General features: G+C 39.6%; 1 protein-coding gene across 1 annotated transcript in view; it reads left to right on the top strand.

Annotated features, from left to right (window-relative positions):
- The window catches only part of LOC128648424 (elongation factor 2), a 196,233-nt gene that overhangs the window by 150,617 nt on the left and 29,762 nt on the right, over window positions 1–15,854 (top strand). Inside the window, exon 12 of the mRNA XM_053701080.1 lies at window positions 6,001–6,354. Within this exon, the coding sequence (XP_053557055.1) occupies window positions 6,001–6,354 (354 nt within the window). The remainder of the gene's footprint in view (window positions 1–6,000; window positions 6,355–15,854) is intronic.

Genomic DNA, 15,854 nt, shown 5'->3' on the forward strand with positions numbered 1-15,854 from the left:
CTATGTTAAAATTCTTATCTACAAATTTGGGTATAGGCCGGTAATTCCTTTGTTTAGATTTAGATGCGATACAACTACTAAGGTATAAATTAGCCACTAAATTTTACACTAGTTACCTAAAGTATAGGCCGGTAAACAATTATAAAGACCTAGTAATGCCATTACTATGATATAGACTTGCAGGAGAAACAGGTCCGTCCTTAAAGGTAAAGGCCGGTAAATTATTATAGAGGTTAATAATTGACAAAAGGTATAGGCCGGTAACATTACTATCTAACTGAGCTTAAAGGTTAACGGTTACAGGTAACTGAAGGCAATATGCCTTAAAGTGAAGTTCAAGTCCGCTGCTCTCAATTACATAATTCTATTTATCATAATAAAAAACTATAATGTTCATTCATCAAAACTCTCTAAATAATCGCTAACGTTTCATTTTTTAATTTTAATTTACCCTCCGTATTCCCGCAATTGTCCGCCCGACATTGTTTGCCTTTTGATTGACATTTTTTCAGAATTTGATTTCCAATCCCTTCACTTCCCCCGGGGCGTCCTGCCCCTTTTTCCCCGCGTCATAACAGAGTTTCGCGCATGCGTATAACAGCGATTGTCTCGTTTGTCGTCATGCTCGTGCATGACTTGCGTTTGCGTGTTAGCCTGTGTCTCTGGATCCGATACTCTGATCCTGTATGAACTGCGGAACGGAACGAAAATTTTTACGCATGCGCGAATGAAGACAGGATACGCATGCGCATATCGCATCCGTTCTAGTGCACGAGCATTGAAGTGACGACGTCAGCTTGTTCTTACGATCGCGACGTCAGTTGAGGGAAATAAGGAAGTAGACCGGGGGCGGGGTAAAGGTAAGAGAGTGATACAATATATATAAATAACTCCGAAATCATATACATTTTCTGTAAAAAAAAGTAAGCGACTATTATATTGGGAGGTTAATGTATACATGGGTGGTGCGCAGTTGTTTGAAATTGAACTTCACTTTAACTGTGATAAAAATCAATTAAAATATTCAGCTCCCTTATCGTACACAATAAGTTAAAAACATAGCTACAATCTTGTATATAGATATCCCCTTAATAATAAAAACGGCGTGGCCAGCAAGATATATGTGGAAGCAAAAGAAAACTTCCAATTACCATACAGGTAACTGAAGGCAATATGCCTTAACTGTGATAAAAATCAATTAAAATATTCAGCTCCCTTATCGTACACAATAAGTTAAAAACATAGCTACAATCTTGTATATAGATATCCCCTTAATAATAAAAACGGTGTGGGCAGCAAGATATATGTGGAAGCAAAAGAAAACTTCCAATTACCATACAAGAAGTAAAAGTGTAAAGATCTAAACCGCAGGAAGAATCAATACTCACTTATTCTTAAGAACACCAACACAGGAATCAGACCTGATACTATGTAGCAAAAATATAGCAACATAATAATACACACATCGATATTATGTTTCATTCTATGTGATCCTACATTAGGTAAACTAAGTCTTGAATTATTTCCAAAGCATCTGTCTGATACCAAAAGTTAAAATACTACGGTGCTGCAATACATTTTAGCTACATCCAAAATGTCAATAATGCTCCAGAGTGGGTATAAGGGTTAACTGTAATCCGCAAATATATTCATACCAGTATCTACAGTACTTTACACACGCTCCCTATATCCTGGATCCTATTACAGTGATTACCATATATTGAACGCTATCTCCAGTATTAACTAAAGGATGAATGTAAATCACAATACTGACATCTAGTGGGGAATTTAAGTTAATACAACCAATTTATACACAACTTAAAATATTAAGCAGTAAGGTGCGGGATAACCACTATATTTAACGTAACAATTGGATTATATAACTTAGAAAGTCCAATTGATCTTGATATTCCAACAACACTCCCTGCCATACAAGGCAATTTAGGCAATACCTTCTTACCACAACAGGTCTAAGAGTTAAAATCCATTATCATAGGTAAACTGGCAAATTGTACTATAATCTTAAGCAAAGGAATTGTAGGTTCACATTAAGAGTGTTGGCACTTACTTAGGTGAATTATCTAACCTATTGAAATTACAGGGTTTGAAGACAGTAATCTATATATTACTCTAACCCTAGCATAACATTAGACAAATACAATCTAAGTAACGAGAACCCACGCCATCACACTATCAGCTAATACCCCTGGAAAAAGCCACAAATCGTTCTATTTTAGAATCATTAAGCTATAGGCAAGTCTATCACTGAAGCACATTGATCACTTGTTACCTATCTAGCCCTATTGTGAATTATAAAATAAAGAAACAAATTTCAACAGCAGACGTTCATTTTAAAAGTCTTGTCTTTGTATGTATGTAACATTTTTAATGATTTCCAATAAAGGTTAAATTTTATATCGCAGCTCAGAACTCCGCCGAGGAGTCTCACATCAGTTGTCTTCCTTAAAATTAAATTACAGGAATGTGAGTGCTAAACAGATGTACATTTTTGTCAGTTCTAAATTGATTTGTTCTTGTCGGTTCTCTTACCATGTATTATATCCTGTTGTATACGGTCCTCGTAATCCTCTGTACAGGCCCTCTAACAATAGCTACCACAAAATTCCTCAGTGGTTCAGATAGATACCCAAGGAAAGAGGTGTTTCTGGCAGGTAAGCTTACCCTCTGCCTTGTCTTCCAGATGCACTGGGCATCTACACACCTGTCGGCGGTAGTGGCGAATAGTGATGACTTCAAACTTTTATCGACTTGATGTCTTCGTAACTTACGCAAGTTATTTTGTGACTTCTGTAGACAGCTAAAACCTGCACTTAAGTACTGTGTGTACGCAGTTATGTGTCTCCTTATCCGCATCTCTGAGTTAAAATCCTCTTTCTCACAGATGAGTGTTCCTGTATCTCTTGTGGATAAAGACAAGATTAGAAGCTTTAGAATACACAAAGAAAGAAACCTCTCGTCTGTGAGAGAGGATTTTAACTCAGAGATGCGGATAAGGAGACACATAACTGCATACACACAGTACTTAAGTGCAGGTTTCAGCTGTCAACAGAAGTCACAAAATAACTTGCGTAAGTTACGAAGACATCAAGTCAATAAAAGTGTGAAGTCATCACTATTCGCCACTACCGCCGACAGGTGTGTAGATGCCCAGTGGATCTGGAAGACAAGGCAGAGGGTAAGCTTACCTACCAGAAACACCTCTTTCCTTAGGTATCTATCTGAACCACTGAGGAATTTTGTGGTAGCTATTGTTAGAGGGCCTGTTTCTAAATATTTGAGAACATACTTTGTTTGAACCATCTACAGGTGAAACTCGAAAAAATAGAATATCGTGCAGAAGTTAATTTATTTCACTAATGCAACTTAAAAGGTGAAACTAATATATGAGAAAGACTTATTACATGCAAAGCAAGATAGTTCAAGTCGTGATTTGTCATAATTGTGATGATTATGGCTTACAGCTCATGAAAACCCCAAATCCACAATCTCAGAAAATTAGAATATTGTGAAAAGGTGCAATATTCTAGGCTCAAAGTGTCCCACTCTAACCAGCTAATTAAGCCATAACACCTGCAAAGGGTTCCTGAGCCTTTAAATGGTCTCTCAGTCTGGTTCACTAGGAATCACAATCATGGGAAAGACTGCTGACCTGACAGTTGTGCAGAAAACCATCATTGACACCCTCCATAAGGAGGGAAAGCCTCAAAAGGTAATTGCAAAAGAAGTTGAATGTTCCCAAAGTGCTGTATCAAAGCACATTAATAGAAAGTTATGTGGAAGGGAAAAGTGTGGAAGAAAAAGGTGCACAAGCAGCAGGGATGACCGCAGCCTGGAGAGGATTGTCAGGAAAAGGCCATTCAAAAGTGTTGGGGACTTTCACAAGGAGTGGACTGAGACTGGAGTCAGTGCATCAAGAGCCACCACATACAGACGGATCCTGGACATGGGCTTCAAATATCGTATTCCTCTTGTCAAGCCACTCCTGAACAACAAACAACGTCAGAAGCGTCTTATCTGGGCTAAAGAAAAACAGACCTGGTCTGTTGCTCAGTGGTCCAAAGTCCTCTTTTCTGATGAGAGCAAATTTTGGATCTCATTTGGAAACCAAGGACCCAGAGTATGGAGGAAGAATGGAGAGGCACACACTGCAAGATGCTTGAAGTCCAGTGTGAAGTTTCCACAGTCTGTGTTGATTTGGGGAGCCATGTCATCTGCTGGTGTTGGTCCACTGTGCTTCATTAAGTACAGGGTCAACGCAGCCGTCTACCAGGAGATTTTGTAGCACTTCATGCTTCCTTCCGCAGACAAGCTCTATGGGGAGGCTGACTTCATTTTCCTGCAGGACTTGGCACCTGCCCACATTGCCAAAAGCACCAAAACCTGCTTCAATGACCTTGGGATTACTGTGCTTAATTGACCAGCAAACTCGCCTGTCCTGAACCCCATAGAGAATCTATGGGGCATTGCCAAGAGAAAGATGAGACATGAGACCGAACAATGCAGAAGAGCTAAAGGCCGCTATTGAAGCATCCTGGTCTTCAATAACACCTCAGCAGTGTCACAGGCTGATAGCTTCCATGCCATGCCGCATTGAGGCAGTTATTGCTGCAAAAGGGGCCCAAACCAAGTACTGAGTACATACAGTATGCATGCTTATATTTTTCAGAGGTCCGATATTGTTCTATGTACAATCCTTGTTTTTGTTGATTGCATGTAATATTCTAATTTTCTGAGATTGTGGATTTGGGGTTATTATGAGCTGTAAGCCATAATCATTACAATTATGACAAATCACGGCTTGAACTATCTTGCTTTGCATGTAATGAGTCTATCTCATATATTAGTTTCACCTTTTAAGTTGCATTAGTGAAATAAATGAACTTTTGCACAATATTCTAATTTTTCGAGTTTCACCTGTATATGAATACAACATACTATACTAGCAAGCATCAGATACTAATATGCATCATAATTTTGTGGTTACAACTGGCATCCAATAAAGACACCGTTCTAATCGGAGACATTGCTACAATTACAAGCAAAGAGAGATTGCTACAATTAAATATACCGAGTCTGGATTTCAAATACGCTTAAAGTAACGATTTTTAAATGTGCATATACACAGAACCCAAATAGAGCCCATAACACTTAAGTGGGAAGTTTTTACTTTGAAATTTTTATTGTTACTCTTGGTTTATATGCCGGCTTGGTTTTAGGAAAGCCATTTGCAACACTAATTTTTATTATTTTTCAGTATAACTTTTTATGAAGGATGTTTTCCATATTAACTTTATACTACTGTTGGAGATGATTTTTAATGTGGTGCAATAAATTGATGTAAAACACTTTTTCAATTTACCAAGATCATTTTCTATATGTATGAATACATCTTCTATTCTATCTGATTCTAGTGAGCATAAAATTGCCGAAATACCGAATTGTTACTGCTGAAACTAATATACAGATAAATACACCTTTAATATTTAAAGGGAAGGTACACCCTATACATTTCTTCATAGATCCTTAACTCCTAGTACTTTCTTTAGTGCCTCATCTTCGCCCCAATTTTTTCACATATTGTATACTATACTATCTAGGAAGGAGAGATAGTTATTAATTCTAGCGCCTTTTTATTTACCAATTTTTACCTATATGTACAAGAATGTTTTACAATTTTTTTGGGGAAAAAATAATTATATATTGGGGAAAAAATGTACTTGAAATTGAACTAATACAGTAGTACCAATTGTGTACTTGCTACTAATGTTAATTTAATGATAGGCACTTCCTGCTAATGCTTATTGGTTGATAGGCACTTCTTGCAATGCATTTAAGATTCTGTCTTTATGTTCTAAGCTTCTGTGCATTTTAAGTATATAGCAGCTGTAATTTTACAGTTTGTGTCTTAGATAGCAGTTGTGGAAAATATTTTTTAATTCAAACGATACAATTAAACCTATATTTATTTCTATTCAATAGAAATCAGATCCTGTTGTTTCATACAGAGAAACTGTAAGTGAAGTATCGAATCAGCTCTGCTTGTCCAAATCTCCTAACAAGCACAATCGTCTATACATGAAAGCCAGACCCTTTCCTGATGGACTGGCTGAAGATATTGACAAGGGGGAAGTAAACGCTCGCCAAGAGTTGAAACTGCGTGCCCGCTACCTGGCAGAGAAGTATGAGTGGGATGTGACAGAGGCTCGTAAGATTTGGTGCTTTGGCCCCGATGGAACTGGACCCAACATACTGATTGATGTCACCAAAGGAGTACAGTATCTCAATGAGATCAAAGACAGTGTTGTTGCTGGTTTTCAGTGGGCCACCAAAGAGGTAAGTACTGCTTTAAATTTGTCCTGTAGTACATTGCAAGCCAAGGTGACTGACGCGTGTCCCGGTTGTGGTGATCAGCAGTGCCATTCAATGATGCTAACCATTTAATAAATGTATTATTATTATTATTTATTTATAAAGCACCAACAGATTCAGCAGCGCTGGGTGCATATGGTATAGGTATAGGTTAATGACAATGATTATGTGCTGATGTGCCTGAACAGACTGCAAAGCTTTTATGTTGGACTAAGCATTATCATATACGGTATGTCCATTAAAAGTATAGGAAGCAAACTTGTGAATTCAGCAATTTGTTATATAAATTGATGCCAAATATGGCTGCGGGCACCAGCATTCAGGTATTTTCCGTGCCAGATATATTTGTGTGAAAGGGCAACACAGAAAGCGCTGGATTTGCACAGATCTTTGTGTGTTGCATTTTTTCACACAAATAAATCTGGCTCCAAAAATACACAAATGCTGCTATCCGCAGCCATAGTCGGCATTTGTTTGTATAAAGAATTTCCGTTTTGTCCTTTTTATCCCTTTTTTAATGAAATCTTGGGGATTTGTTTTTTGTGTAATACAACAAAATGTTAGTTGGTGGTAAAGAAGTCGGTAATCAATAATTCTGTCATCCATATGAAAGAGCACAATCTCTGAAAATGATGAATTGCTCAACAAGGGCTTGAGGATGGAAAGTTGGCCCATACCCCCCAACCCATTACAATCACTCAGGATGCGGGAGGGATGGGAAGGTATTCGATTCCACTCCACTGCAAGAAGTTTTTGAGAACTGGGTTATTTTTGTTTCTTACTTTTAAAGCTACTTCCTGAATTTACATAGAGTAGCAACATATCATGATGTGAAACGCAACCATGTCAGGGGTCTTTCTCTATTTAAACTACACTCTGTGTTTCTTCATTCTGTAAATGTTCATACTACTATATACAATTATTTTCTGTTGATGCTATGCTACCTTGGAGATCTCTGAATACTCAGGGAAAGGGATAAGAGAGGGGTGGATGTTTTTTTAATCAAGGGGAACCACCTATGGGCTCGTTTCCATTGAGTCGTAATTTGGTTTGCGCAAGGTCGCAAACTGATAAATGAAATTGCTTCCGATAGTATATTTATCGACTGCTTCCAATGGAGTGTCATATCTCAATATTGGCAGCTGGGGTTCGGCTGCTGAAAATATTTTCGTATCCCATAGAAAATACTAGAAGCTGTTTATGTGATAACTACCGTTAATAGAATGTCGGAGGCTGTCGATAGATTAAGAAAAATGACACCCAGCTCAACTAGGTGTAAAAGAAGAAAAATAAAAAAGCTTATGTAGAAGGGAAGTTAAAGGGAAAATGGGAAGGGGGATATGGGGTTCATAAAATAAGACCAAAAAAATGTGATTTGTGTTTTGTATTAAAAAAAAATGTGAGTTTGTGTGTGTGTATGAAAACTAATGTGTGTTGATTAACTAATGTATGGATGTGTGTGTGTTCCTAATATTATCTGAGGCCTACAATAAGAATAAATATAAAAACAAAAAAACTCCAACTCTCCAATAACTCACAAATAACTATCTAACCCACTAAACCCCTACCAGTGCAACTAGCTCCCGTGTCTTTCTGTCTAGAGGCGATTACAGGTAAAAAGCGCAGGCGCACACCATAATTTAGTAAGGTTGGGTTAGCATGGTAATGCACTTTTCTTTCATGTAATTGGCAAGAGTCCATGAGCTAGTGACGTATGGGTTATACAATCCTACCAGGAGGGGCAAAGTTTCCCAAACCTCAAAATGCCTATAAATGCACCCCTCACCACACCCACAATTCAGTTTTACAAACTTTGCCTCCTATGGAGGTGGTGAAGTAAGTTTGTGCTTGATTTTCTTCTGTGATATGCGCTTCTCAGTATTTTGAAGCCCGTTTCCTCTTAGAGTACAGTGAATGTCAGAGGGATGTGAAGGGAGTATCACCTATTGATTCTATGGTTTTCCTCACGGGAAATCTTTTCAAAGGTTCTCTGTTATCGGTCATAGAGATTCATCTCCGACCTCCCTTTTCAGATCGATGATATAGTCTCATATTCCATTACCTACCTCTACTGTTACATTTTCAGTACTGGTTTGGCTATCTGCTATATGTGGATGGGTGTCTTTCTGTAAGTATGTTCTCTTTACTTAAGACACTCTCAGCTATGGTTCGGCACTTTATGTAGTAATATAAAGTTTTAAATATATGTATTGTACTTATATTTGCCATGAGTCAAGTTTATGTATATTTCCTTTTGCAGACTATCAGTTTCAAATTGGGAAACATATTTAGGAAGTTTATAGTCTGTCTTCAAATTGACTGCTTTTTCATTAATTTTCGCGGGCAAAATTAGGCTTGCAAGGTCGCAAAATGCTGATGTTTATTGCATCATTCTTGGCGCGAGAATTTTTTGGCGCGAAGGTACATTCAGTGACGCAAATTCATAATTTCCGGTGTCTTAGTTGACGCCGGGTTTCCTTGCACAAGGTTGCATCTGCCATGACGCAAGTTGCGTTATTTCCAAATGTTGTTAGCGCCATACTTGGCGCCAAATAATTTAATTATTTAAACCCCACTTCATATATGCATCTTGCCTTTTTCTATGTTCAGAGGGCTATGCTGTTTGCATTTTCTCTTGTAAGGTGTATCCAGTCCACGGATCATCCATTACTTGTGGGATATTCTCATTCCCAACAGGAAGTTGCAAGAGGACACCCACAGCAGAGCTGTAATATAGCTCCTCCCCTAACTGTCATAGCCAGTCATTCTCTTGCAACTCTCAACAAGCTAGGTCGTTGTAGGAGAGAGTGGTTAAATATAGTTAGTTTATTTTCTTCAATCAAAAGTTTGTTATTTTTAAATAGTACCGGAGTTGTGCTATTTTATCTCAGGCAGTAAATAGAAGAAGAATCTGCCTGAGGTTTCTATGATCTTAGCAGGTTGTAACTAAGATCCATTGCTATTCTCACATATGTCTGAGGGGATTACACAGATGAGGTAAAACTTCAGCGAGAGAATGGCGTGCAGTTTATTCTGCTAATGAGGTATGTGCAGTTATAATTTTTTCTAGAGATGGAAAACACTAGAAAATGCTGCTGATACCGGATTAATGTATGTGATTTAATAACGACTGGTATCATGCTTACTCCCAGGGGTAATACCCTTATGATATTGCAATATAAAACGTTTGCTGGCATGTTTAATCGTTTTTATATATGCATTGGTGATAAAACTTTATTGGGGCCTAGTTTTTTCCACATGGCTGGCTTAAATTTTAACTAGAAACAATTTCCACTGTTGTAGTATAAAAAGTTACAGTTGGTGCAGTTAAAATTACAAACTGTGACATCCAGCTTCCCTCAAAGGCCCTCTGAATGCTATAGGACATCTCTAAAGGGCCCAAAGGCTTTCCGAAGTCGTTTATTGGGGAAGGTAGGGCCACAGCTTGCTGTGGCAGTTGGTTGTGACTGTTAAAAAATGTCTATTTCATTTTTTTGATCCGTTTTTTGAACTAAGGGGTTAATCATCCATTTGCAAGTGGGTGCAATGCTCTGTTAGCCTATTATACACACTGTAAAAATTTCGTTTGATTTACTGCATTTTTTCACTGTTTTTCAAATTCTGACAAAATTTGTTTCTCTTAAAGGCACAGTACCATTTTTTATATTTGCTTGTTAACTTGATTTAAAGTGTTTTCCAAGCTTGCTAGTCTCATTGCTATTCTGTATAAACATGTCTGACATAGAAGAAACTCCTTGTTTATTATGTTTAAAAGCCATGGTGGAACCCCCTCTTAGAATGTGTACCAAATGTACTGATTTCATTTTATGCAATAAAGATCATTTTCTGTCTTTAAAAAATTTATCACCAGAGGAATATGACGAGGGGGAAGTTATGCCGACTAACTTTCCCCACGTGTCAGACCCTTTGACTCCCGCTTAAGGGACTCACGCTCTAATGGCGCCAAGTACATCTAGGGCGCCCATAGCGTTTACTTTACAAGACATGGCGGCAGTCATGGATAATACACTGTCAGCGGTATTAGCCAGACTACCTGAACTTAGAGGTAAGCGAGATAGCTCTGGGGTGAGACAAAATGCAGAGCATACTGACGCTTTAAGAACCATGTCTGATACTGCCTCACAATATGCAGAAGCTGAGGAAAGAGAGCTTCAGTCAGTGGGTGATGTTAATGACTCAGGAAAGATACCTGATTCTAATATTTCTACAAATTGTGTAGACTGGATAAATAATTTGCAGTGCCGGTGTGTACTGATGTTTTTCCAAATACCTAAAAGGTTTACAGAAATTATTAATAAGGAATGGGATAGACCAGGTGTGCCGTTCTCTTCCCCTCCTATTTTTAGAAAAATGTTTCCAATAGACGCCACCACACGGTACTTATGGCAGTCAGTCCCTAAGGTGGAGGGAGCAGTTTCTACTCTAGTAAAGCGTACTACTATCCCTGTCGAGGACAGTTGTGCTTTTTTTTTTTTTTAGATCCAATGGATAAAAAATTAGAGGTTACCTTAAGAAAATATTTATTCAACAAGGTTTTATCCTACAGCCCCTTGCATGCATTGCCCCTGTCACTGCTGCTGCGGCGTACTGGTTTGAGTCTCTGGAAGAGGCTTTACAGGTAGAGACTCCATTGGATGACATACTTGGCAAACTTAGAGCACTTAAGCTAGCCAATTCTTTTATTCTGATGCCATTGTTCATTTGACTAAACTAACGGCTAAGAATTCTGGTTTTGTTATACAGGCACGCAGAGCGCTATGGCTTAGATCATGGTCAGCTGACGTGACTTCAAAATCTAAGCTACTTAACATTCTCTTCAAGGGGCAGACCCTATTCGGGCCTGGTTGAAGGAGATTATTGCTGATATCACTGGAGGAAAAGGTCATGCCCTTCCTCAGGACAGGTCCAAATCTAGGGCCAAACAGTCTAATTTTCGTGCCTTTCAAAACTTCAAGGCAGGTGCGGCATCAACTTCCTCTAATGCTAAACAAGAGGGAACTTTTGCTCAATCCAAGACGGTCTGGAGACCACACCTGACCTGGAAAAAAGGTAAGCAGGTAAAAAAGCCTGCTGCTGCCTCTAAGACAGCATGAAGGATCGGCCCCCTATCCGGGAACGGATCTAGTAGGGGGCAGACGTTCACTTTTTGCCCAGGCGTGGGCAAGAGATGTTCAGGATCCCTGGGCGTTGGAAATTATATCCCAGGGATATCTTCTGGACTTCAAAGCTTCCTCCCCAAAAGGGAGATTTCACCTTTCACAATTATCTGCACACCAGATAAAGAGAGAGGCATTCTTACACTGTGTACGAGACCTCCTAGTTATGGGAGTGATCCATCCAGTTCCAAAGGAGGAAAAGGGACAGGGTTTTTACTCAAATCTGTTTGTGGTTCCCAAAAAAGAGGGAACCTTCAGACCAATTTTGGATCTAAAGATCTTAAACAAATTTTTCAAAGTTCCGTCGTTCAAGATGGAAACTATTCGTACCATCCTACCACTGATCCAGGAGGGTCAATATATGACTACAGTGGATCTAAAGGATGCTTATCTTCACATTCCGATACACAAAGATCATCATCGGTTTCTCAGGTTTGCCTTTCAAGACAGGCATTACCAGTTGTAGCTCTTCCCTTGGGATTAGCTACAGCCCCAAGAATCTTTACAAAGGTTCTAGGGTCGCTTATGGCGGTCCTAAGGCCGCGGGGCATAGCAGTAGCCCCTTATTTAGACGACATCCTGATACAGGCGTCAAACTTCCAAATTGCCAAGTCTCATACGGACGTAGTACTGGCATTTCTGTGGTCGCATGGGTGGAAATTGAATGAGGAAAAGAGTTCTCTATCCCCACTCACAAGAGTTTCCTTTCTAGGGACTCTGATAGATTCTGTAGAAATGAAAATTCATCTGACGGAGTCCAGGTTATCAAAGCTTCTAAATTCCTGCCCGGTTCTTCATTCCATTCCGCGCCCTTTGGAGGTTCAGTGTATGGAAGTAATCGGCTTAATGGTAGCGGCAATGAACATAGTGCCGTTTGCACGCTTACATCTCAGACCGCTGCAACTATGCATGCTCAGTCAGTGGAACGGGGATTACACAGATTTGTCCCCTCAACTGAATCTGGACCAAGAGACCAGGGATTCTCTTCTCTGGTGGCTATCTCGGGTCCATCTGTCCAAAGGTATGACCTTTCGCAGGCCAGATTGGACAATTGTTACGACAGATGCCAGCCTTCTAGGTTGGGGTGCAGTCTGGAATTCCCTGAAGGCTCAGGGATCGTGGACTCAGGAGGAGTCTCTCCTTCCATTAAATATTCTGGAACTAAGAGCGATATTCAAGGCTCTTCAGGCTTGGCCTCAGTTAGCAACTCTGAGGTACATCAGATTTCAGTCGGACAACATCACGACTGTAGCTTGCATCAACCATCAAGGGGGAACGAGAAGTTCCCTAGAGATGTTAGAAGTTTCAAAAATAATTAGCTGGGCAGAGATTCACTCTTGCCACCTATCAGCTATCCATATCCCAGGTGTAGAGCACTGGGAGGCGGATTTTCTAAGTCGTCAGACTTTTCATCCGGGAGAGTGGGAACTCCATCCGGAGGTATTTGCACAACTGATTCATCGTTGGGGCAAACCAGAACTGGATCTCATGGCGTCTCGCCAGAACGCCAAGCTTCCGTGTTACGGATCCAGGTCCAGGGATCCCAAGGCGACACTGATAGATGCTCTAGCAGCGCCCTGGTCTTTCAACCTGGCTTATGTGTTTCCACCGTTTCCTCTGCTCCCTCGACTGATTGCCAAGATCAAGCAGGAGAGAGCATCGGTGATTCTGATAGCACCTGCGTGGCCACGCAGGAACTGGTATGCAGATCTAGTGGACATGTCATCCTTTCCACCATGGTCTCTGCCTCTGAAACAGGACCTTCTACTTCAGGGTCCTTTCAACCATCCAAATCTAATTTCTCTGAGGCTGACTGCCTGGAGATTGAACGCTTGATTTTATCAAAGCGTGGCTTCTCCGAGTCAGTTATTGATACCTTAATACAGGCACGAAAGCCTGTCACCAGGAAAATTTACCATAAGGTATGGCGTAGATATCTTTATTGGTGTGAATCCAAGGGTTACTCATGGAGTAAGGTCAGGATTTCTAGGATATTATCTTTTCTCCAAGAAGGTTTGGAAAAAGGATTGTCAGCTAATTAAGCGTCTGGCAGATGTTCCAGACGTTCAGGCATTTTGTCAGGCTTTAGTTAGAATCAAGCCTGTGTTTAAACCTGTTGCTCCACCATGGAGCTTAAACTTGGTTCTTAAGGTTCTTCAAGGAGTTCCGTTTGAACCTCTTCATTCCATAGATCAAGCTTTTATCTTGGAAAGTTATTTTTTTGGTAGCTATTTCCTCGGCTCGTAGAGTCTGAGCTATCTGCCTTACAATGTGATTCTCCTTATCTGATTTTTCATACAGATAAGGTAGTCCTGCGTACCAAACCTGGGTTCTTACATAAGGTGGTATCTAACAAGAATATCAATCAAGAGATTGTTGTTCCATCCTTGTGTTACACAATCTGGACGTGGTCCGTGCTTTAAAGTTTTACTTTCAAGCTACTAAAGATTTTCGTCAAACATCTGCTTTGTTTGTTGTCTACTCTGGACAGAGGAGAGGTCAAAAGGCTTCGGCAACCTCTTTTTCTTTTTGACTAAGAAGCTTAATCCGCTTAGCCTATGAGACTGCTGGACAGCAGCCTCCTGAAAGGATTACAGCTCATTCCACTAGAGCTGTGGCTTCCACTTGGGCCTTTAAAAATGAGGCTTCTTTTGATCAGATTTGCAAGGCGAAGACTTGGTCTTCGCTTCATATTTTTTCAAAATTTTACAAATTTGATACTTTTGCTTCTTCAGAGGCTATATTTGGGAGAGAGGTTTTACGGGCAGTGGTTCCTTCCATTTAAGTTCCTGCCTTGTCCCTCCCTTCATCCGTGTACTTTAGCTTTGGTATTGGTATCCCACAAGTAATGGATGATCCGTGGACTGGATACACCTTACAAGAGAAAACACAATTTATGCTTACCTGATAAATTTATTTCTCTTGTGGTGTATCCAGTCCACGGCCCGCCCTGTCATTTTAAGGCAGGTCATTTTTAAATTTAAACTACAGTAACCACTGCACCCTATGGTTCCTCCTTTTTCGGCTTGTTGACTGGCTATGACAGTTAGGGGAGGAGCTATATTACAGCTCTGCTGTGGGTGTCCTCTTGCAACTTCCTGTTGGGAATGAGAATATCCCACAAGTAATGGATGATCCGTGGACTGGATACACCACAAGAGAAATAAATTTATCAGGTAAGCATAAATCGTGTTTTTTTCCCATTCCTAAAACTGCTTTATATGTTGTTTTTTATATGTTGTTTTTTCTCTTACATTTGCAAGATGTCTCAATCTGATCCTGTCTCAGAAACAACTTTTGGAACCCTGCTGCCTGATAACAGTTCTACCAAAGCTAAGTGTATCTGTTGTAAGTTAGCGGAGATTATATCTCCAGCTGTAGTATGTAATAGTTGTCATGATAAGCTTTTACATGCAGAGAATGTTTCCATCAGTACTAGTACAATGCCTGTTGTTCCTTCAACATCTAATGTACATGATATCCCTGTGAATATAAAAGATTTTATTGCTGATGCGATTCAGAAGGCTTTGTCTGCTATTCCGCCTTCTAATAAATGTAAAAGGTCTTTTAAAACTTTTCATAAAGTTGATGAAATTTTCAAATGACCAACAACATACTGAATTATGCTCCTCTGATGAGGATCTATCTGATTCAGAAGATCCTACCTCAGATATTGACACTGACAAATCGACTTATCTCTTTAAGATGGAGTATATTCATTCCTTGTTAAAAGAGGTGTTGATTACTTTGGATATTGAGGAAACTAGTCCTCTTGATACTAAAACTAGTAAATGTTTAAATTCTGTTTATAAACCTCCTCTGGTTACTCCAGAGGTTTTTCCAGTTCCTGATGCTATTTCTGATATGATTTCAAAGGAATGGAATAGGCCTGGTACTTCTTTTATTCCTTCTTCTAGGTTTAAAAAGTTGTATCCTTTGCCAGCAATTAGATTGGAGTTTTGGGAAAAATCCCCAAAGTTGATGGGGCTATTTCTACTCTTGCCAAACGTACTACTATCCCTATGGAAGATAGTACTTCCTTTAAGGACCCTTTAGATAGGAAACTTGAATCTTATCTAAGGAAAGCTCATTTATATCCTGGCTATCTTCTCAGGCCTGCCATTTCTATGGCTGATGTTGCAGCTGCATCAACTTTTGGTTGGAAAGCTTAGCGCAACAGGAAACAGATCCTGATTTGTCTAGCATTGTTCGCTTGCTTCAACATGCTAATCATTTTATCTGTGATGCTATTTTTGATGGTATCAAAATTGATGTTAAATCTGTCTT

This window comes from Bombina bombina, chromosome 2, assembly GCF_027579735.1.
Source record: "Bombina bombina isolate aBomBom1 chromosome 2, aBomBom1.pri, whole genome shotgun sequence".
Classification (NCBI taxonomy): Eukaryota; Metazoa; Chordata; class Amphibia; order Anura; family Bombinatoridae; genus Bombina; species Bombina bombina.